This window comes from Pezoporus wallicus, unplaced genomic scaffold (assembly GCF_028554395.1).
Source record: "Pezoporus wallicus isolate ANWC-B61680 ecotype Strahan unplaced genomic scaffold, APGP_CSIRO_Pwel_v1 scaffold_2584, whole genome shotgun sequence".
NCBI lineage: Eukaryota > Metazoa > Chordata > Aves > Psittaciformes > Psittacidae > Pezoporus > Pezoporus wallicus.
The window spans coordinates 3,121,018-3,145,419 of record NW_026642851.1 but is presented as its reverse complement, the minus strand read 5'-3'; the positions used below and the strand labels follow the sequence as shown (position 1 = coordinate 3,145,419).

Genomic DNA, 24,402 nt, shown 5'->3' with positions numbered 1-24,402 from the left:
TAGAACGAGAAAATACTGAGAATTCTGTGGTGCAAGGGCTGTTATGCTTTGATCTGTGTTTGCAGGTCACTGCAGTTCTGGTTTCTGATTGAGTCTCCCAACTACTGCAATAGCTGTAAATAAATCATAAAAATAATTTTACTTAAGACTGATATTACAGGAAAAGGAGATGCTTGCAATGCATTTAGTTACATAAATACATTGCATTACGTATTATCTTGGAATGTGTTCTGTAAAATTTAATGCCTAAAGTTCCATTCACTTATACTTTATCATATTTTTTTCTCCATTTTTTACCTTAATGTTTATATTTCCTTTAGAGGGTGCAGTTACAAAATGTATTTCAAACATTGCCAGATACATAATGACCTGTATCTGTATCTTTATTGAAGACTGGGACAGGGAGAAGTTACTTGAAGCATGGATGTCTAATCCAGAGAACTGCTGCCAGCGTTCAGGGGTTCAGATGCCAACTCCTCCTCCAAGTGGATATAATGCCTGGGATACGCTCCCTTCTCCACGAACTCCACGCACTACTCGCTCTTCTGTAACTTCCCCTGATGAAATCACCCCCTCACCAGGAGACATTGAGACAGCTGTGGTAAGATTATAAATAGATCTGAAACTAATGGCACAGAAGAGCTTATTTCTAATCGTAGCACACCTGCGTGGACAGGAGGGCTGCATTGCCATCTCATTCTGAAAATACATTTGTAAAGCTGTAAGGTGTGCTTCTCTTTCCAGAAGTGGTGAACAGAGAAGTTGATACCTTACACGTTCCATATAATAACACAATCTAGCATCTGGCTACTAAAAAGCACTCTGTTTTCACAGTGGCTGTCACTCAACGAAGTAGGATTTTAGCCAGACACAGTCACATCAGTGCATTTGGCTCTTTTGAGCTTGTCTTCTCATCTCATACTTACCAAGATGTTCACTCTCATTGTATCCATTTCCCTGAATGTACTCAGTGCTGTGAACCCTGCCTTTTGAAATTTTTTTCTTTAGAAAACAAAATTCTCTTTGTCTGCATTTTGAAATGTCAGCCCACTAGTGTACTGAAGGCTTATAATTACTTTTAATATGTGTGGGCTGCTTCAAGCGGTTTACAAGGCTATTGCAAATTTGAAATATGAAAGCGCCTTTCATTAAAATTAGTGTGGTTCTTTTGGAAGACACAGTTCTCTTTTTAATAATCTGCAGCTGCAGCATTATAAAACTTTTGCTCCATGACCTAAGCATTTTTCTAGAATATTATACACAGTCTTACAAATGGATCATCCCTAGATCTCACTTTAAGATTTTGCATTCCTGCATTAAATATTTCTTTAATTATAAAATGCTGGAAAAGAAGCTATATATCATATATTTATTTACATTAGCAGTTAAATATTGTCCAGGAATATTTCTTAATTAAAATGCATAATGAAAGATTACATGTCTTCAGTTCTACATCGTTGGTTTTCATTGGTGGTCCATGAGCCAGGTATGCAGGTTTGGATAATGATGAACATTCTAGATCTGGTATGTCTTAAGTCAGAATACAGAGTTACACATGTAGAGTTGCTGTTAGTTTAAAAATCTTACAAAGAACTATAAAAATAATATTTTCAAAATGTTATTTATAAAATAATACATTTTTCTGAAGTTTCTCTTCAGAAAAACAAAAGCTAAAAGGAATAGATAAAATAAAACCACTGGCTGTAAAACTTCTTTTCAGATTTTGCATTTACATCCTATCTTATAATTAAAACTGTTTCAGTAAAAGTTCTGTACTTGCTATTTTTAACTCAGAGCTTCATGAAATTCCTTATTTAAAAGTTATGTTTTAAACAAAATTGCACATTCATATCAATTTAATAATAACATAATGCATTGTCAACTTCTAGAATATTCAATTTTGGCTAGGCAATAAGATGAAATGACTGAACCACCAATAAATGCCTTCATCGCGTTTCGCAGTTTAAAGGCCAACTTGTTTTGTTTTGTTTTGTTTTGGCTTTAGCACAGGTGTTTTTAACAGTGGCATACCATAGGCTAATTTTTAGAAAGTTTTGTGTCTGTTCAGTATCTAATGTATTGAAAGCTGACATGGAATCTTTGTTTTAATGGAAAGAAAAATCTCTTTGTACTACTTGAAGAATATGAATATTTATTTTCACACCTAACCACAAGCAATGAGTAGTTTGATTCCTATGCTTTAAATGTTTTCAGAGTAAGAATCTCAATATTCGATTATTCAATTTTCTATAGTAACCAGTTATATAAAATTCATCAATCATGTCTTCTGTTGGAATATTTGTAACTTAACTTTTTCTTTATTTTGATTGAAAGTTTTAAAAGTATTTTTAAAAAAGAATAGTATTTATGTAGATTATTACTTAAAATATCTGCTGCTGTTGCACAACCAAATTGCTTCACCTTGATTTGGACCCGATTGTGTGAGATGCTAAACATTTGCTTTAGCCTCTGTAATCTCCAAAGTCAGTATCTCGCTGCCTGAGAAGCTGATAAAAAAATCCAGGTCACTTTTGTTCCTGGAACTCTATCTCCGAGAGCCCAGTGCTCTGCAAGGTGAGGCACTTACTGAGCTGGAGGACCCACCCATCACTTTGGGTGATGGAAAGCACCGTAAAATGTGATGTTTGATAAGGGAGGTATAGAAACCAAGATACCTCATCTTTCTTAGTTTCGTTGCTTCTAATTACAGTTAGATTTTTTCCCCTACTGAGCACTTCTTTAAGTTTTTGCTGATATTTTCCAAGGTAACATGTCCTGCTAGCTATATGAAAATCTTTAAGGTATTTCTTAACCAGAAGTATTTTTTTCATCTGCAGTGTGACATTTGTATGTGTAATATATCTGTGTTTGAAGACCCAGTGGATATGCCTTGTGGACATGACTTCTGCAGAGCATGCTGGGAGGCGTGAGTATACGTACTTTTGTATCTTTTGAGAAACTTTCATACTTGCCATTTTGAAGAGGAAAAGTCAGAGACCGTAAACAGCTAAGGATGAAGTACTTCTTGGGTTTCAAAGAGGTGCTGGTTTGACCCTATCAGATACTGAAGTTGTCACTCAAAGTGTCTGTAGACTGTAACACTGTATTGTCTTGTTGCAGTGTCATATCAGTACAGCTGTCCAAATTTATATGAACCCATTCCTCCTATGTTAAGGAAGAGCTCTTTCTCTTCCATATGAGCTTTTAGAAGGCACTTCTATTCAAGTGGCAAGAAAAGTAATAGTCATGCTTCTGTCTTGCAAATTGTTATGCAGCAATGTAGAAGTTACCAAGAGAGCACTGGCCTGACATGGTGATTCTAATTTGGGTGCTGGACTATGCATACTGTGATTTATGCATGCACTCAGAGCTACAGTTCAATGACAAGCAGGTGTTTGCAGCGTCACATCTAGGGGGGGATTTGTCTTTCTGAGCCTCAAATGGCAGTCACTTCTAACTTACTCAGAGCATAGCCAGGGCTGAGTTATCACATTCTAAGACATCAATCTGAGATGGGATGAATTGGTGTCTCTACCTTCACTATTAAAGGATTCCAGGTGGCTAACTTAGAATTGCTGTCTGTCTGGCATATAGATGATTAAACTTAGATGAGTACCATAGTTGATGTCTGTGGTAAGTTACAGCTTTTAAACTAAGCAGCCTTGTGCGCTGTTAGTTGAAGTCCAGCTTCCTGCAGATATCTGAGCTCATTCTGACTTGCATTCTGGTGCTTAGGGACTGTAAAGGTCTTTATTTCGAAATTTGTTTCCAAGAGCAGACCTATTTTGACTAGCACAGTTGTAAAAATTAATTGCATATCAAATTAATTATTTCCTAGATTAATTACATTTACATGTTCCATTTCTAATTTTAAAGTAATGCTTAGTTTAATTAAACGTTGCAGAGCTGTCTCTGTTAAATAGCAAGGATGGAAGCCACAAACACATAGGGCTAAGGATAGCTGATAGGGCCCACTTTTGGACCATGACAGTGCTCTTTTATTTTCTTTTTAATTATGTTGCTCATCAAATCTGTAGCCCTTTTCAGCAGAAAGGAACAATTCTATTCTTTGTTTAAAAAATGATTAATGTGAATATCCGTGAATCTAACATGAAGTATTTATCGTATTTTAATTTTTACTTTTATTCACAAATACCGACTGACAAAATTCTGGCAGATTTTTGAATCTGAAAATTCAGGAAGGTGAAGCTCACAACATTTTTTGCCCAGCATATGATTGTTTCCAGCTTGTGCCTGTAGACATCATAGAAAGTGTGGTTTCCAAGGAGATGGACAGAAGATACCTTCAATTTGACATTAAGGTAAATTTTCAAACTGTTCTTGTACTCCTGAACTCTATTTCATTTTATAAAGAGCAACTTCAAGCTTCTGTGCTAAATGCTGGAATGTATCTGTAACTTTACAAGTAGAAATTAATAAATTAATATGTATGCTGAATTACGAGCTGACTTATATGCCATAATATCAGTATTTGTTATACCACTAAGAAAAAAAGAAAGAATAATATATTTATTCCTTAGGCACAAATGCAGTACTTTCATAATGTGTATCCTAATGCAGTATTAATAAAATGATTTGATCAAAGTAATGTTCGTAACAGGTCACATGAAGCTTTTCATCAACCAGCCATGTTTGTGTTGGCAATCTAAAATTTTTGAGATCTTTTGGATTATTTGTATTACCAAGAGACTGTTTACGTGCAGAAATAGCACCTGTTTACATTTTTAAAATTTAATAGGACAAGTGAAGTAATCTTTTTCCATCCAATGCTTGATACAATAGCTATATATAGGAAAGGAAGTAGGAAAACCTTGATTTGATTTCCCAGTTTGATTTTTTAGCGTGTTTGTTTCTATCATTGCAACTTGTTTTTAAAAGCAATCATTTAATTCACCTTTTTTCTTTTACACTAGTGTAGTAATGAGCTAGTCTCAGGTAGTGTGCTTCTTTACAATGGTGGCAAGGCATAAGAAAGTAGAGAAATATTTTTTCATTTACGATACATTATTTTCTCTGTGTGACAGGTCTCTTTAATACATAGTAGCAGACTCTTTGCATCAGTAAAATGCAAATTAAATCACCAGATCTGATTAATCTTTTGCATCTTCATGGCTGGTTATCAGCATATGTTTGAAGCAAAGTAGTGAAAGTTCCTTTTTCTCCTCAATTATTAGATGTAAGTTCTACAAAAGAACACCTACTATCTTAACCAAAGCAGATTGGAAGTAAATTCCTGAATTAATCCAGTTTTGATTTCAGGTTTCTTGCAGATGGGATATATTGTGGGATTTTTGTTCTAATCAGTAAGATTCTAATTCTTTTCACCTACAAGAGTCAGTTTTATTAATGAGGATATTGGTAGTGCATATGTAGTAGAAGTTTACAGTAAGCCATGTCACAAAGGAGTTGACTTGCACACATGGAATATTTTGTTTGGGATGTAAGTCATTTGCATCTTAGCACATGTTGGGAGTACTGTGGTTATTTCAAACAAACAGAACATTTTTAAGGTGGGGATTAAATTATTCCCTTTGTATAATTATTTTTAAAAGCTTATCAAAGTAGCTATAAGATTGTCCTTAGGTTTCTTGGCTTTGTTCCTTCAAAGGAAGATTATGAATACAGATTGGTTTATATCAATGATGAAATCTGATTTTATGTAGTAAAATTTTTTCCTTTTCTCCTTTTTTGGTCCCAGGCCTTTGTTGAAAATAATCCTGCTATTAAATGGTGTCCTATACCGGGCTGTGAAAGAGCAGTAAGGCTAACAAGACAAGGATCGAATTCAACAGGATCAGATACACTTAGCTTCCCTATGCTAAAAGCCCCTGCTGTAGATTGTGGGAAGGGACATCTTTTCTGCTGGTTGGTATTAGAAACTTACCTACATCTAAACAAACTAACAGTCGCTGCTATTCCAGGGATTAGTTTGAAAGTCCCACTTAGCATCAAGCATGCAACAAAAATTTGTATGGATGGTATGTGACTACTATCCTGTATCTGTGCACTGAATCGCCTCGTGCAATAATTTCGTATTTTGGGGAACAACAAAGGTTTAGAATACTGTCTTACCCATTATTGCCTCTGTTAGATGCGAAACAGTGGTATGGAGTGTTGTGATGTTCGGGGGGGGCAGAGGAGAGGTGGGATATTGGTGGAGGGATTTCTCTGTCTGCTCTGAATTGCTGTAGTATAATAGAAACACTGCACATCATGTATTGCAGTACAGAAAATGAGCAATTTTTAGCTCTTTCTGAATTTTTTGTAGAATCAGGTCAAAGAAGCTGGAGTTTAAATAGAACTATGAAGGACCTTTTGCTTTATAGTTAGCTATTCTCTTTGCAGGATCACTCCAGTCATTGGTTCGCTTTAGGACCAGCACATTTTCTTTGTTATCTTCTGTTGAATCTTAAGATGAATACAGGCTCAAGAAGGAGTGAAAAAACTGTAAGATATTTAAAAAAACATCCCTCAGATTGCTTATCTTCAGCACTTCCAAGGAAAGGATAACAGCAGCATCAACAAAAGCAAAAAAGTGGTTGGATAGTTTTCTGTAGTGCAGAGCAAAGCCCTGTCTTAATTCATTGAGTTCCTACAGTACTATAAATCAGAAAGTTTTGCTGAGGACAGCCATATTAGTCTTACAGTACAAAAAACCCATACATTAGTGAGTTCCTCTGAAGAAAATAAAGTGCATTCTCAGTTCAGAGGGTTTTCATCATTACTATATACATAAAAGGAACTTGTTTTGATATCTTTAAAGTTCAGTCAACACATCACACAGTTCTATACTTACATAAATTCTGCAAGTTTTAGCCAGGTAATCTGCAGCTTAGCCATCGCAATAGCAATTGATACTGCATTCCCTAAGAGATTCTGCAGAAATTATAGTCTCTTCAGGTGCACTTGGGAAGCCAATTATAGGTTGCAACAATGTTCTCCTGGTTTGATTCAAAATTCATTATATGGTATAAATATTACCATGAGGGGGAAAAAAAATCCAGAACTGTATTCTTTCTGGATGATGCGTTTCACCCTTACGTGAATTTAACTTGTTGAAACTTGGTACATTTTATTAAATATATACTGCACCTTCAAATAAATCACCCTGCTAAATCATAGAATCATAGAATAGTTAGGGTTGGAAAGGACCTTTAGATCATCTAGTTCCAACTCCCCTGCCATGGGCAGGGACACCTCACAGTAAACCATGTTACCGAAGGCTCTGTCCAACGTGGCCTTGAAGACTGCAAGGAATGGAGCATTCATAACTTGCCTGGGCAGCCCATTCCAGTGCCTAACCACCCTTACAGTAAAGAACTTCCTGCTTATATCCAATCTAAACCTCCCGTCTTTAAGTTTGAACCCATTACCCCTTGTCCTGTCACTACAGTCCCTAACAAAGAGTCCCTCCCCAGCATCCTTGTAAGCCCTCTTCAGATACTAGAAGGCTGCTATGAGGTCTCCACGCAGCCTTCTCTTCACTGGGCTGAACAGCCCCAACTTTCTCAGCCTGTCTTCATATGGGAGGTGCTCCAGTCCCCTAATCATCCTCGTGGCCCTCCTCTGGACTTGTTCCAACACTTCCATGTCCTTTTTGTGTTGAGGACACCAGCTCATGTTCATTCTCTCATCCACCAACACCCCCAAGTCTTCCTCCACAGGGCTGCTCTGAATCTCTTCTCTGCCCAGCCTGTAGCTGTGGCTAGGATTGCTCCGACCCAGGTGTAGGATCTTGCACTTGGCATAGTTAAACTTCATGAGGTTGGCATCAGCCCACCTCACAAGCGTGTTGAGATCCCTCTGGATGGCATTCCTTCCCTCCGGCGTATGAACCGAACCACACAGCTTGGTGTCATCGGCAAACTTGCTGAGGGCGCACTCAATCCCACTGTCCATGTCAGCGACAAAGATGTTGAACAAGACCGGTCCCAACACCAATCCCTGAGGGACACCACTCATTACTGGTCTCCAGCCGGACATTGAGCCATTGACCACAACTCTTTGCGTGCGGCCATCCAGCCAGTTCTTTATCCACCGAGTGGTCCATCCATCAAATGGATGTCTCTCCAATTTAGAGACAAGGATGTCGTGTGGGACAGTGTTGAACGCTTTGCACAAGTCCAGGTAGATGACATCAACTGCTCTACCTCTGGCCATCAGTTCCGTAGCCCCATCATAGAAGGCCACCAAATTGGTCAGACAGGATTTCCCCTTAGTGAAGCCATGCTGGCTGTCGCCAAGCACCTTGTTGATTTTTCATGTGCCTTAGCATGCCTTGCAGGAGAATCTTCTCCAAGGTTTTGCCAGGCACAGATGTGAGACTGACTGCTCTGTAGTTCCCTGGGTCTTCCATTCTCCCCTTCTTGAAAATGGGGGTTAAATTTCCCTTTTTCAGTCATTGGGAACTTCACCTGACTGCCATGATTTTTTAAATACGATGGCCAGTGGCTTAGCAACTTCATTCTCCAGCTCCTTCAGGACCCATGGATGGATTTCATCAGGTCCCATGGACTTGTGCACACTCAGGTTCTTAAGATGGTCTCAAACCAGATCCTCTCCTACAGTGGGCCCAAGGTCTTCATTCTCACAGTCCCTGCATCTGCCTTCCAAGACTTGGGTGGTGCAGTCAGAGCCTTTGCCAGTGTAGACCAAGGCATAGAAGTCATTCAGAACCTCAGCCTTCTCCAAAACTGGGATAGCCAGTTCTCCTGATAGGTTCTGGAGAGGACCCACCTTGTCCCTAATCTGTCTTTTATTTGCAGTGTACCTATAGAATCCCTTCCTGTTATCCTTAACATCCCTAGCCAAGTTTAATTCTAACTGGGCCTTAGCTTTCTTACCCTGGTCCCTAGCTTCCCAGACAACATCCCTGTATTCTTGCCAGGCTGCCTCTCCTCGCTTCCACCTTTTATAAGCCTCTTTTTTCCTTCAAAGTTTCCTCACCAGCTCCTTATCCACCCAAGGAGGTCTCCTGGCCCTCCTGCTGCACTTCTAGTTGGGACACAACACTCCTGAGCTTGTAGCAGGTGATCCTTGAATATCAACCAACAGTCTTGGGCCCCCCTGCCCTCTTACTAAGCAGGTTCCTGAAGAGGCCAGAGTCTGGTCTCTTGAAGTCCAGGGCAGTGAGCTTGCTGCACGCTCTTCTCACTGTCCTGAGGATCTCGAATTTGACCATCTCGTGATCGCTGCATCCAAGGCTGCCCTGGAGCATCACATTTCCAACGAGCCCTTCCCTGTTGGTGAGCACGAGGTCAAGCATGGCACCTCCCCTTGTCAGCTCCTTTATTACTTGCAGAAGGAAGTTGTCTTCCACACAATCGAGGAACCTCCTGGATTGCTTGTGCCAGGCCGTACCGTCCTTCCAACAGATATCAGGGTGTTTGAAGTCACCCATGAGGACAAGGGCCTGCAAGTGTGAGGCTGTTCCTGTCTGTAAAGTGCTTCATCCACAGTGTCCTCTTGATCAGTAAGTACTGAGGAACACAGTCCAGGGAGGCTAAAGCTGTTAAGTGTCACAGCTGTTTGGTGTTAGTTCCTGTCATTCAGTGCTGTCAATGAGTTTATCCAAATTACAGCTTTGTTTCATAAAGATTTATGAGCAATTGGATCAGTGCTCTTACTCTAGTAAAATGGCATCCAACATAAAAATCCTTGTTTTGGTGTGGGCTGAGGAAAGAGCTTCCATGAGAAGTTGTTCTTCTATGATAGTCTCTGTCCTGACTATCATATAGATCAATGTAGAGATAGAGATACATGAGATATATATGTGATAGCACTTTATTAAAAATCAACAATTTACAAATTTGAAAACATAAAAACTACAACCTTTCCCCCAGTAATAGATTAACTAATCAGCTTTTAAGTTAGAAACTAAGGTTTTTAAGTTGATTTTTGCTAGTTTCTGTCCTTTCTAGGAGGAAAATTGTCTTAGAAGTCTTGGCTCTCTTGAAGCAAATGATTTACATGTACTGCTGCCCGACAGCAGTGGAAGGTATCAGTGTTTAACCACAGCTGAGATTGCCATACAGACTCATTCATTCCCGTACAGTCTTTCCTAGCTACAGATCTGAAGTATCTCGAAACAGGGATCCTTGTGTAGTGAATTTAAGCTTGTTTGATAGCAGACTGGCTAGTGGGAAAACAGTTGGAAATGATTGCCATGACCTTTCCTTTGTTCCTCCTTAAGAGGGATCAGAAGAGTATTGCTGCAGACACTGCAGAGAGCAGTTCATCAGTGGATCTGCAGAAAACTTGTGTATGTTCTGGTGCAGCTGGCGCCCATCTGAAATGTACTCCCTCTGAGTTTTGTTTGATGTGGCAGATGTCTGAGGCTATTTACTGCTGTTCCAGTAAAAAAGGGAATTGTTACTAATTTGGAGTCCATATTGGCACACCTAAACCAAAGCACCACCGGGAAAGCATGTATCTGCCACTGCCTTGTAGTGATTGCCATCCTGAAAGCTAGTGGTAACTTCAAAAGAAGCTCAAGGGACTCATTTCTCCACTATATCCATGTAACGAAGTTAAAGCCCCCATTTAAGATATTCCAGTGGAAAGTAAACATCCACAAATACTTAAAGTTGGTGTTGAAGGGTTTGGATCTTGTTCTAGATTAAAAACTCAAATCTACTTAAAGATTAATTATTACAACTAAATAGATGCAAGTAATTCTGCATAAAATGCATTTCAGCTATAGCAAACTACCTACTACTTTTGGGTAATCTCTTTATTCTGGGTTACCTGTATCACAGGAACTACACTAGCACATTCTGTGGCACTAAACTAGTATCCAGGTGTAACTCCAGCAAAGTGCAAACCAGCTGATTTATTTCAGATTGTGATTTTTAAAAGCTCTTTTCCTTTCCTGTCTCACGTCAGTGTTAATAGTGGTCATCTCTGCTTGTGAGCAAGTAGTCTAAAAGCATTTTAAAATAATGTTAATTAGATGGCTTTTTATCTTCCTGACTTCATTAAAATTTGAGTGTGTCTTGAAAAGTTTCCAAGTTTTTTAGCTTGAACCAATTTTAACTTTAATTTTTAATCTCTAAATGGTAAGTAATTGTTTATACACCTTCATCTTCAGGGAATGTCTCGGTGAAGCACATGAACCTTGTGACTGCCAAACCTGGAAGGACTGGCTACAGAAAATATCTGAAATGAAACCAGAAGAGCGTAAGAACCATGCCAGGGCAGGGGGAGGGTGGTGTAATTTTTTTGCTGTTGTTGTTGTCTTTTGGGTTTAGAGGAATTTTTTAGTTCCATTAAGTAAAAACTCTACATTGGTTGAAAAATAGGGTAAAAGGGAAGAAAATTAAATCGCTCAATGAGGGGCTGTTTCATACTTTAACTGCATATTGGGCAGCCTGTGGTGGACTTCTTCATAAACTATTCCTCCCCATAAACCCGCATATGGTTCAGTCATGGCATATAAAACTCTTTCCCTTCCTCTTACAGCTTTGTTTCATTAATTAATTGATTTATTCCTGAACATAACTTTATTTGTCCTGGACAAATTTAAAATCTTTTAGCCCAGTCTGCACTTTGTGTTGTGTTCACTGCAGTTCTTTGTGTGCTTTAAAACTAATTCAGACCAACAGGTGATAATAATAGTAAGGTTGAGAATGAATTGCAAGGAGTTGTGGGGGATGGCTTAATGATAAATAATGTTTACTGAAAAAACCTAATAAAGGTTGGGTTTACACAGGACACATTTTGTTGGTCAATATTAATTAAAAAAAAAGAAAGATTGACAATAATTCAGATAAAAACCAACTTGGTTATCACAGTTCAGAGCCTTTGCATAATGCATTTTAAATATTCTGGAAAGCATAAAAAATGTTATAAAGAGGCAAAATAAACCATGTCAAACCGTGCCAGTTTTATTCATATAGTATTTGCTTGTTTATATATTATAAATATCATATAAAGTACATACAAATTTGTATAGAAATATATGTGGAAATATATATGAATTATATGTGTAATAATTTTATACATGATATTTATAAATGAGAAAATGGGTATGTTTATATTTGTGAGAAATATATACAGTGAAGAATTACAATATTCTGTCAAGAAACAGATCCTAATCTGATTTTCACAAAAGATTACACAAGTACAATTTCAGCTTCTCTGCTTTTGCATGCTCCATATCCTCCTGTCACCCTCATAAAGTTGTGGGAGTGAGTGAAGCTTATGAAGATGCTGCCAACTGCCTGTGGTTACTAACGAACTCCAAACCATGCGCCAACTGCAAATCTCCAATTCAGAAGAATGAGGGCTGCAACCATATGCAGTGTGCAAAGGTGAGAAAGACCCTTCATGTAATTTGTTGTGAAATACAATTCAGGTCACGTATGTCATGTATATGTTTTGAGAGCCCAGGTGTGCAGAAGTCATGCCTGAGGTCTGGTGGAACCTGCTGGAAGAATTGGATCATTTGCAAATGGCAGATTACATGTATTTAGAAAATGTTTAATATTTAGTGAAATTTGGCTGGCTTGCAGGTAAACACTGTAATGATCAAAATTCATAAACACTAAGAAATATTGGCAATACAGTATGGAACTTAAGGAAATGGAAATAATTGCTAGGTTAATCATCATTAATGATATAGAAAGAACATTTTTAGTTGGCAGAAGATAAAACGTTTTAAGGAATGATAAGCTCTAATGAAGGTTTTGCCCTTACTACATTTTTCTTTTGCATTATTTCTCTAACATAATAACAAAACAGAGACATTTGAATGGAAAACTGCAAACAGTAATTAATCAGCAGGAAAGAGAAGACAACAAAGAGTAATTTCAAAAGAAACTTACTGGCGACAGCAGCCAAAAAATTAGTCGTGAGTTTGCACTATGCTACTAAAATAGAAAAAATTCTTTTTGCCCTGAGTTCAGTATCATTTGAGAAAGCATTTTCTCTCAAATTAGTTAAAAGCAGCATGTTAGAATACTATCTCTATGTCAGAGGTATCTTCTATAACTACAGCTAATACCTCTTTGAAGAGCATCATTAAAAATAGGAAAGAAGCATGCACTTGACGTAGTTGGCTGCCAATGAAAAGCTAAGAGACTTAGAAAGTCATTTTATTTTTCTGGAGAGGTTAGTCTCTTTCCATTGCTATGCAAACCCCATTTTCTTTATATTCTCATCACATGGTCTCTCCTTTCTCTGATATGAAGATTGGGGCTTTTTTTAGTGTCATTTCTTTGGTTTTGTCTGTTGCAGCAGAGAACACATTCTCCTCCACTTCAGTTTATGCAAAGTTTGATGGGTTTTTTGTTGGTTTTGGGTTTTTTCCTTACATGATTTTTAAAAGAGCTCCTAAATTCTGTGGTGCTAAAAACTGTAAAAGGTATGTTCATTGCAGCTTTTGCCACTTAGCTCATCTCAGTGGAAGAAAGTATGGCTTCAGGCTAGAGAGCACATTGGCCATTAAACACTGTTGACTGTAGATAATTGAATTCAGCACCAGTCTAAAGCACCAGCTGACAACCACAGTTCTCTTTTACTCTTTAATGCTGTAGTTTATGAACAGCTCCAAGTGTCCTTAAAGCAGTGAGATTCCTTTTGTGGTGGAGAAATCTCTGCAAAGAGAAGCTGCCTCCCCTCAGCCTAGTGAGAAAGGAGAGGAAGTGTATCCTCAAGCACATTGCAGGGCTCAGATACAAGGTATAGTGGTCACCTCACTTCTTCACTGAAGTAACAGCCTGTGACGAAGGTTCTGCATTTGCTGCATTAAGATCTGCTCAAGCCTACTACATGGTAAACTCTACAACTGCCTCTTAGCAGCTAGCATGTAGTAGCCTCCTCACCACCACTCTTGGTGTAGAGGAGGATACTCTTTACTCATAAAATCACATTTCTGTACTAAGTAGACATTTTCCTGTTTTATGAGCCAGTATCTAAGGAGACAAGGTTTAGACAGTCCTGCTGTCTCCCCAGCCTGTAGTAGTTTTTAACCTTCTGGGTACTTTGAATCGGATATGAAGGAACAGGATGGGGTTCATGGATATTAAATTACTGCAAGTTTCATGGAACTTGGTAGCTGTAAGGTGCAGAGACTTTATTTGTACTGCCACAAAGAGAGAGGCTGAAATACCTACTCAGCAGTTACCTCTTCTGCATGGCTGAGACAGTGGTTGGGCAGCAGATGCAATTTGTTAAACCTAGGCAGTGCTGCTGCATGGCTAAGTGATCATAAAAGCACATAAAACAGAGCTAGGGTTTGGGAGATGTGTAGAAACAAGTGATCTGGTTTTGAAAGTTTAATGAGACTGAGGTATTACAGGAGGGTCTGGGAACTTTGGTCTTGGGCTTTTTCAGGAATCTTAGGGAGATGTGAGAGATTAGAAGATATATATATCATAGAGTGGTCATGGAGTGAGATAGTATGGAAGAGGTGAGATTAGCGCAGTAGAAGCATATACATATAAATCATTATGAAGTTCAGCTTTATTAGTTCTGTTGCTTGTGAAACAAATATTTGTGGTTTCATATTAATTAATGTAAATTTTTGCTTGCCTTTTTCAGGATTTTTCTTTGCTCATCTGTAAAACAGATGAAATAAACACGATTCACCAAGATGAAGTCTTTTGCCTGTCCGTCCGTAAATAGCTTCCAAATATTTTGAAATAAAGTAGCTGAGAACTCGGTGCTAAGTTGAGGGTATTTAATACAGTTTGATCTTCTCTGATGCAGAGAAGCCTGGATAAGTCAGATCTCCTTGTATGGTGTTACCTGTTTTGAAAATTCTACTCAGTCAATGCAGAAAAGGCTCACCTTGAAGTGATCACTCTTCAAAGCTTATGTTCTGGTTTCTTCTCTGTTGCTTTAGTAGTTGTTACTAATACTTTGCATCAGGAACACCACATGACAAGAACACTAGTAATTGTATTTTAAAGTGATATTAGGAGATAAAATAGCCTTCATTCTCATGAGCAGTTTCTGTGTTGCTCAAAAAATGGGACTATCTTTTTTTGAAAATGATAACAAAACCAGGCCAAATGATAAATATCAGCTGTATTTATCATCTGATTATTTTCTCCACTTGAAAATGAACATGTAGATCCAGCACAGTCTTGTGATCCAAGGAACAAAAGTTATGATTGACGTGTTTTGATAACCCAGATCTTCTGTAGCAGGTAAAATAGGAAGGAAGCTCCACAGAAACTTTGTTTGACCATAAGCACACTCAGAATGATGTTAATTCAGTTGTTCCTGGGGGAATAATGATGAATAACTGCAAATCTACAATGTATCAACTTTTTACTTTTTTTTTTTCTGAAGTGCAAATATGACTTTTGCTGGATATGCTTAGAAGAATGGAAGAAGCACAGCTCTTCCACTGGAGGCTACTACAGATGCACTCGCTATGAGGTTATTCAACATGTGGAGGAACAGTCCAAAGAGATGACAGTAGAGGTAACAAATGAATGTGTGTGTTTGAAAAATAGCGCCAAGGCTGCAATTTTCTGTTTAGGAGAAGTTTCATCAAAATTCTTCCAAACCCAAGTTCTATATAGGAAAATAAAACGTTAAATATATGAAAGCGACGGAAAGAAAACACTGAAACGCTGCTTATTTGTGGCTAGAAACATAGAATTTGGTTCTGCTCTTGGGCTTTGGTAACATTCACTGGTGACTTCACTTGATTCATTTTACTTCTCTGTGTCATGGTTTTCTTTTGTAAAATGGGTATGCTGGTACTGTAATTAGCTGCTGTGCACTACAGAAGACATGCATTAATTTTGGCTTTTGGAAAGTATCTTTAAATAGCATGCACACACAGTGTATCAACTCTTTGGCTACAGTATTTACAGACTTGTGAATTTAAAAATTACATTTGTCTCTTTACTTACATGGCATTTGACAGCATTGTGTGCAGTAGAATCATAGAATCATATTAAGATCATCTAGTTCCACCCCCCCTTCCATGGACAGGGGCACCTCACACGAAATCATATCACCTAAGGCTCTGTCCAACCTGGCCTTGAACACGGCCAGGAATGAATCATTCACAGTTCCTTGGGCAACCTGTTCCAGTGCCTCACCACCCTCACGATAAAGAACTTCTTCCTTATGTCTAACCTGAACTTCCCCTGTTTATGTTTGAAGCTGTTACCCGTTGTCCTGTCGCTACAGTCTCTAATGAACAGTCCCTCCCCAGCATCCCTATAGGCCCCCTTCAGATACTGGAAGGCTGCTATGAGGTCTCCACGCAGCCTTCTCTTCTCCACGCTGAACAGCCCCAACTTTCTCAGCCTATGTTCATACAGGAGGTGCTCCAGTCCCCTGATCATCCTCATGGCCCTCCTCTGGACTTGTTCCAACAGTTCCATGTGCTTTTTATGTTGAGGACACCAGAACTGCACACAATACTCCAAGTGAGGTTCTCACGAGAGCAGAGTAAAGGGGCAGGATCACCTCCTTTGCCCTGCTGGTCACGCTGCTTTTGATGCAGCCCAGGAAACTATATATACTTTATATGTAGAGGGTATAGAAACGGTTATGTAATTGTATCTACTGGTGATTGCTGAATTAAGTCGTAAGATTTATTTTGGTTTCTTTTGTTTCCCCATTTTTTTCCAGGCTGAAAAGAAGCATAGAAGATTTCAAGAGCTTGATAGGTTTATGCACTATTACACAAGATTTAAGAACCATGAACTTAGCTACCAGGTGTGGGTCTAGCCATTTTTACCAATTTTTGTTTGTTTTGATAGAAACAAAACTTATTTTTATTTTAATCCCAAATTAATTATGTTATTATATTTTATTTTATTTTATTCTTAGTTAGAACAGCGCCTTCTGAAAACAGCCAAAGAAAAGATGGAGCAGTTGAGTAGAGCTCTCAGTGGAAGTAAGTATTTGCTGTGATCTATGAATTTGCTTTGAAATAAAATTAGCTTTGTTACAGCTAAGCCTTTGCTTTTGGGTAGAGCTTACATCAGTCTGCTGTGTGATGTGATCCCTTCTGTACTCCAGTGCTAGAATTCATAAGCAGGGTAGAAAGCTAAGTGCACAGTAAATCTTACCTATTCCAAATTCTCAAGGAGAAAGTAGCATTAGTAAGGGATAAGGCAATACTCTGCACTTACTTCTTTTAGTAAGAGCACCGTGTAGTCATTGTGAACCTGCTGCTGTTCATTTGCCAAATATTTAACTGACGTGCACATAAATTTACTTTGGAGGAAAACTCTTACGCTAAAAGAATGCTGACATCAGCAGGAAAGTATTTTCACAATGCTTGTTTCATCTTACAGCTGAGGGAGGCTGTCCTGATACCACGTTCATTGAAGATGCAGTGCAAGAACTTTTAAAAACTCGCCGCATTCTTAAGTGTTCTTATCCGTATGGATTCTTTTTGGAGCCTAAAAGCACAAAGAAAGAAATATTTGAACTTATGCAGGTAATACATGCATATATTTTGCTTTTCTAATGTTCCTTTTTTTTTTTTTGTAGTATTAGTTAATCAGTGTGGTTTTGCCATTTTTGTGGTGTAAAACGATATACCTGTTTTGTATTTGTAACCAAGCTTGGAACTAGCACATTTTGATTACTCCATGACAATGTAGCTTTTAGTTCAGTTTTAGAATGAATGAAAAAACACTTTGCTGCGAAAGGAAAGGAGTAAGGACTGGTGGAAGGGGAAAGCAAATAATATACTGTTAATCTTCTTTCTGAAGGTAACATTTTAGCTTCAATCTTCATCTTCTCTAGCTCCTTTTCCGTGTCTTTCCCTACTAACGTGTCTGGGGGGCAAAACTGGGGGACTACCTGGGTGGCAGTGGCTTAGGCAACAGGAGCTGCTGCCTTATTTCCTTTTCCCCTTCCTTTTCCCTTTCCCTTTTCCTTCCCCTTTTCCCTTTCCTTTTCCCTTTTCCCTTTCCTTTCCATTTCTTCTCCTTTCCTTTCCCTCTCCCCCTCCCTCTCCTTCTCTTTTTCTCTCTCCCTCTACCTCTCCTTCTCCTTTTCCCTTTCCCTCTTCTTCCCCTTTTTTTTCTCCCTCTGTTCTCCTTCCCCCTTTCCTTTCCCTGAGAAGCCCAGCTGCAAGCTGAAGGACAGCATTTAGGTTGGTAAAAGGCTAGGCTAGAGGTCAGATATTTTGGGGTATGTTTGGGGTATGTATTTCAAATGGTATTTTCAGGAAAATGGTTCTCGTTCTGCTCAGTATTTATGGTGTAGAGCTCTGCCTGATTCACATTTCACTGTAAAACTATTTTATCCTGTATTGATTAACTATTGCAGACAGACTTAGAAATGGTCACTGAAGACCTTGCACAGAAAGTGAACAGGCCTTACCTTCGGACTCCTCGCCATAAAATCATCCGTGCAGCTTGTCTTGTGCAGCAGAAGCGACAAGAGTTCCTGGCCTCTGTGGCCCGTGGTGTGGCTCCTGCAGACTCACCAGAAGCACCCAGGCGCAGGTAATCCAGATGAAGTGCTGTGCACATCAAACAGGTTACTTTGGTAGGTGCCAAAGTGGGTGAATGTACTATCATTCTTTGACAGAGAGGTGATGTGGAGCTGATAAGCTCAGTGGTTGCAAGTCACCATATAGTGATATTTTCTTGGACATCTGATGCTAGTGTGATTACAGCTTTTCACTGAGGAAACATATTTGAGAATACATGTCTGTATGTTGCAACCTGAATTGCTTTCCCATCTGTGATACATTAATGATTTGATGATTTGATGTCATGGCTTCCATTTCACTTTTTTTTCCTTCAAGATTGGCACTAAATATCTGGTATGCTTTAAAAATCTGTATGTATTTGCTAAAAATCAGGCAGTTTTGGAACAGTCAACATTTTAATTGTATGGTTTTCTAAATGCGTTGTGAGGTAGGAATTAAAGCAAAAGACTTGTTAACTTTAGAGGGTTGCAGTTGCACTGGTTTTTAGATGTTGATAGATTTTGAAACTCTGGAGGATTTTCATACTTGTTCTGCTTCTAAACTTTATGTTACTTAATTTTATAGCTTTGCTGGTGGAACATGGGATTGGGAATATTTAGGATTTGCATCCCCAGAGGTAAACTATTTCTTTTTAATTTCTTTATCTTAGTTCTGCTTATTCTAGAAACACAGGTATGATTGCAATCTGCATGAAGTGCTGCCTTATTTTGATTCAAAGCATTTCGAGTTGGTCTAAGCTCACCATGTAATTTATTTCACAACAGAAGGAAATATATTCGTAGCTAACTGTGCAATGATCTATATGATATAGTTAATTTAAGGTGGTGTTGGACAAACTATGTTGCTTTCATCATTTTCCAAGCACATAACCAGTTTTAAAATCGTATGTAAATTGGTGTCTATGTGCTGGGGAACCTTAAAGTAATAAATATATGAAACTGTGTAGATTACTTTTGAATGCAATATCAGATCAGCAGAATTTGACAAGAAGTCTAAGAAACTTCCATCCTTCTGTCACAATCCAAGACAACATACTTAAATATTGTTAACTATTTGAAATGTTTGTTTTGGGGTTTATGTATTGAAGCAGGATGGAAATTGCATACTCAGAGGAGATGAACTTCTGCTACTTAACCAAGAATGAAAATTATAATTTTAAAAATCAATATTCCACTATCTGTATGTCGGAAAAGAGTGAATAATTTTCAAGACTCTACACAAAAATATAAGAAGCTTCCTTTATCATCTTAACTTCTATTTAGTATTTTGAGAATATTGATTAAAGCCGTCAGTTAGGAAAGAAACTTCATTTCAACATTTCCTTGGTGCCATTTTCTTTATAAAAGAAATGTTTTCTTTATAAAAGAAAACCTGCTGTTTTCATTTTAAAGCCTCCTGGAAAACTCCACAGACTTCTATATATTTCCTTTGCTGTTGTTGCTGGCGAGCATCACACTGCTGAGAAGATAGTTTGCTTCTCTACAAAAAATCAGCTTGCTTCTCCTGTCTAGTTCCTTTAGTCCTTTCTTTTGAAATAATTCCACATTTGATAATACCAAACTCATTGTGATGTTACTGTGTCATCAGTGGAACTGGTTGTGAGAAAAAGCTGATAAGAAATACGTTGATGAGCTGTTTAGCAGTAAGTGCCATTGCAGTCGTGCTTAGAAGATTGCCTATGAGTTTTTATGATTTGCGTAAATGTGGCACTGTATGATGCAAGTTGATTTCTTTGCTATGTAGCTGTCAAAAATACTTGCAACCACCTATGCTAAAGGAATTTTCTAGAATTAATAATGGTCATCTGTATTTTAGTGAATTTCACTACAAAATTTTTTATAGAGAATGACTGAATATACCAGATTATTACAGAAACCAGATTCTTACTGGGTTTAGCGAGGAACACTGCTTGTGGCAGACCAGTGTGTGAAAAAAACATGATGTTCCTATCCAAAAAGACTGAAACTTCTTTTGCTCACATACGTAAAATTGTTCCAAGTAATCAGAAATAACTTTTTATCAGTAGTGATCAAGATGTCTTTCTGAAGGTTAAAAAGTCACCAAAAGTGAAATAACTATGGGGAAAATCTAGGATTTCTTTGCAAACACATAAGAGATAAGATCTGATACAATTAATAAATCTTTGTGTTAAGTGATCACTTCCCATTATTCCTTAGCTGATTCATAGCGACATAATTATATATTGTTTAAATAATTTAGTTATACTGTTCCATATCAAGTGGCACAGCCTTCCTTTTAGAAAATCTCTGAGCTCCCATAGAAGCTGGAAGAATATTTTAGATAAGAATCACTTTATGTTTGCCCTGTTTTTTTACGCTGCTCCATAGGCTAACAAGCAGTACTACTAACCACTGTTGAGGACAGTACTGAGGTAAATGGGCCTTTTGTCTGGTCAAGTACAGACAGCTACTTCAAGCAACCTGGTCCAGTGGAAGGTGTCCCTACCCATGGCAGCAGGGGGTGGAACTGAATTGGTCTTTAAGATCCCTTCCGACCGAAACCGTTCCATGATTCTATGATTTTTATGTTCTTACAATTTTTGTGGATCATCTTAGATCAAAATCTGCCCGCACTGATGATTTTGTGATTTCTTTTGGCTTGCATATGTCATTATGGATAAGGGTTTCACCCGAAAGAGTTTGTGGAAAGACAGCATGCCATCATAGAATCATAAAATGGTTAGAGTTGGAAGGGACCTTAAAGATCATCTAGTTCCAGCCTCTCTGCCATGAGGTCATTGGGTAAGAGAAATGACACTGTAAGTTTTACACACTTCTGAGATATTCCAGGATGAAAAGTTAATGTAAGAAAAGAAATGTAATGTTATCTTTCTGAATTCATTTGGCTAAATGAAGGCTTTTCCAGCTTGGGGCTCAGGGAAATAAATAGCAGTATTATCTTCTGAAGAGAAGAGCTAATACCTGTGTGTATGTTTTTATTGCCTTGTGCAAAAACTGAAATGAAAGATCTTACCTACACAGTCAGGTTCAGTGTCGGCTGTACTGACCTTAAAACATATCTGGAAATTAGTCTCTTAGTATTAAGAAAGGTATGGAAATCAAAACATTTATTTCCAAATATTAAGATAATTAACCCTTGGGATGCTAGCTTGATGTGGTCAAAAATGAGTCTTTCCTGTAAATGTTACATAAACTATCTTGGGTAATACATACTACATAAGAAATTCCAGGCTGCAGGAGTTCAAATCTATATGGTAATGCTCATTAGCAGCTCAAATTAGACAAAAATAGAGGAGATTTGTAATTCATGGAATAAAAATCCATCCAAGACTGTTCAGTAGAGGTGCATCAGCTGTGGTTTAAGAAGTTCCTGAGACACAGTGTCCTGGAGGCTGGGAAGAGTATAACAAGTCCCAGTGTATGTCAACCAGCTTTCTGTAGTCTTCCAAAGGCTATTTTCTGCTGGTAATTGCTGGCAACAGGGACTCCGAAATAATCTGTTGGTTCAATTGAGATTAATTATTTTTATGTTCTAAAATCACTAGCTCTGTATTTATGAAGAAGTGTGTTGATGTCTACGTATATAAAATTTGGCATCAAAACAAAAACTGTGCACTTGTAATTCTTTAAGAAGGGGGATTGCAAGTATTAATACGTTGGTAATATGTCAAGTATTGTTCTTTGCTAGTTCATTCTTTTATATATTTAGGATTACGTTGTGGAGGTTTTTTTAGTTATTATTTATGTTAAACATTGCATGATACAACTTGCAATTTATTTTTCTGAAAACAGGTGATTTTATAATAAACATATAAAATCACACATTTTTCCTAAAAATGTGGTGCTTATTACATCAGAAAAATATTACTGCATGCTGCCCTGTATTTTGTAACCTTTGGTTTATGCAGGAATATGCTGAATTTCAGTATCGGAGGAGGCACAGACAGCGTCGACGTGGAGACATGCACAGTCTGCTGAGTAATACTCCAGATCCTGATGACCCCAGTGAGAGTACACTAGGTATGTTCCTGCCTGGGCCTGTTCCTTTCCTCTTCCTGCTTCAGAAATTGCTAGTAGTGACCACAGTGTTCGTTCTTCTGTGGATACACTTTAAAGAAGCTTCAAATACATCGCTGTATTCCCCAGGATACAAAATGAAGGCTTATTTTTGCTTTTTCGTATATGATCTTAGAAGTGTTGCTGACTTCATTGTGGCTGCTTCTCTTTTTAAAGAGAAAGGCATTGATCTTCCCACTAATAACTCTTCAGCTGTTTAGAGCAGGTTTGCTTTTCTGAAGAAATTCTGAAGGGCATATACTTCATATGACAGTCTTACCTATGTACCTGCTCCTTTATGCCAATTAAAAGGACCAGTTGTGCATAAAGCAGAGAGCGGATAGAAGAGGATTCCCCTGCTACAGGCCTGCTGGAAGATAGTCACAAGGCTGTATTCCAAAAACCCTGCTCAGAAAATCCTGTATTGGCAAAGACAGCCAGGAAACAAGTTGGCAGGGGTTGTGACTTACAGCATATGCTCTTCAAAGCAGCGCTATGGCTGGTAGCGCAGTCCCTTAAGGTCATTGTAGCTTGGCTGTCTGGGCTGTTTCCGTTCTGCCAGGACCTTTGCAAAGGTACAAAAATAGCTCAAATCCAAATCATACTATGACACTGTTTCTTCAGAGCTGCCAGTTGTGTGCTTGGTCTCTAAGCCATGCTGCAGAAACTCGGATCGCTGTGTCTCATGAACTTAAGCCCTATACATAGCATGTCCTTTAAAAACAAAAGGAGAAATTCTCTGCTGAGGAGAAATAAACACATTCTTTATTTTAGAAACAGTAAAAAGAATTTTGTTGAGCTTCAGGCCTTCCCTATTACAAGTAAAATGCAAACCCATCTTGTTATTTTGAGGACTCGAATTTGACTGAACACTTGGATATTGCAATGATGACCAGGACATACTGTTAAAGCATACAAAAGAGAATTAGTTTGTCTCACCTTGATTCGTTTTAAGTTTTGAAGTGAAGAATTCCATTTGCCAAAGTCAAAAGAGTTACATTGATTTTTATTACAGGGCAGTTTTTTTGGAAACAGCATTTTCCTTTATTTCTTTTTGTTGGTTGTTTTAAGAAAACAGCGATGTCAGTAATTGCTGAGGTTACATTGCACTAACAACTCTTACTTGTGCTGAAATGTTAATGGTAAATGTAACGTTAACATTACAGCTGGGTTGTTGTCTTTGAAATAATAGAGAAATGGACAAATGTTTGTAAGCCACCGGTAAATGTATCCTGTATTTTGTCCGTGTGCAGTATTTTTCAGAACTTTCCCATAATCAGCTGTGTGCCTTAAAAGCACTTTGCCCCTCCTGACAACAGGCTTATGCTCCTGATGGCATACTCCATCCTTTCAGGGACAAAAAGAAGGGCACTGTGAGCAGAAAAGCACAAACGAGCCAGGCAGTCACTCCTTAAACAGTGGAACTGGGGTTTTACCACTGTGTGAGAGTCAATGTGGAAGGAATGTTTTGAATTATTTCATTCTGAATGAATAAAGGAGTAAAATTAGACAGAGGTAATCCAAAAGGAAGGAAGAGATTCTGCCAGTAAATGATAGTGGGGAAAGCTTCCTTGCTGGTTCTTCAACCATTTTTGTTTCAATTGCCCAAACAGACACTCAGGAAGGTGGCAGTAGTAGAAGACATGGCACCTCCATGGTGAGTTCAGCTTCTATGGGTATTCTGCACAGCTCTTCTCTTCATGACTATACCCCTGTCAGTCGCTCTGAAAACCAGGATTCTCTTCAGGTATCTCCCCTAATCTCTTTTCCATTCTCTCTGCTTTGCTTGCCTTCCTCTGGTCTGCTTTTCTGTGTCATTTTGTCTCTATAAATTGTCTTAATTCTTCAATGGGAAAGGGAGAACCTAGGACAACAACTTACACATTCACACTGGTAAGAAATGCTAACCAATCTCTAATG

The 24,402-nt window shown here is 38.3% G+C and overlaps 1 protein-coding gene across 5 annotated transcripts in view; it reads left to right on the top strand.

Moving 5' to 3' along the window:
* The window catches only part of ANKIB1 (ankyrin repeat and IBR domain containing 1), a 96,248-nt gene that overhangs the window by 68,468 nt on the left and 3,378 nt on the right, over positions 1-24,402 (top strand). For 3 of the 5 annotated variants that reach the window (XM_057432883.1, XM_057432884.1, XM_057432885.1), the window contains 14 exons: positions 393-601; positions 2,838-2,926; positions 4,178-4,322; positions 5,720-5,886; positions 11,111-11,199; positions 12,202-12,332; positions 15,319-15,453; positions 16,621-16,707; positions 16,822-16,888; positions 17,292-17,437; positions 18,277-18,455; positions 19,010-19,061; positions 22,335-22,446; positions 24,096-24,229. In XM_057432883.1, the coding sequence (XP_057288866.1) occupies positions 393-601; positions 2,838-2,926; positions 4,178-4,322; positions 5,720-5,886; positions 11,111-11,199; positions 12,202-12,332; positions 15,319-15,453; positions 16,621-16,707; positions 16,822-16,888; positions 17,292-17,437; positions 18,277-18,455; positions 19,010-19,061; positions 22,335-22,446; positions 24,096-24,229 (1,742 nt within the window). The remainder of the gene's footprint in view (positions 1-392; positions 602-2,837; positions 2,927-4,177; positions 4,323-5,719; positions 5,887-11,110; positions 11,200-12,201; positions 12,333-15,318; positions 15,454-16,620; positions 16,708-16,821; positions 16,889-17,291; positions 17,438-18,276; positions 18,456-19,009; positions 19,062-22,334; positions 22,447-24,095; positions 24,230-24,402) is intronic. The other 2 variants (XM_057432886.1, XM_057432887.1) reach the window with 2 other exon arrangements.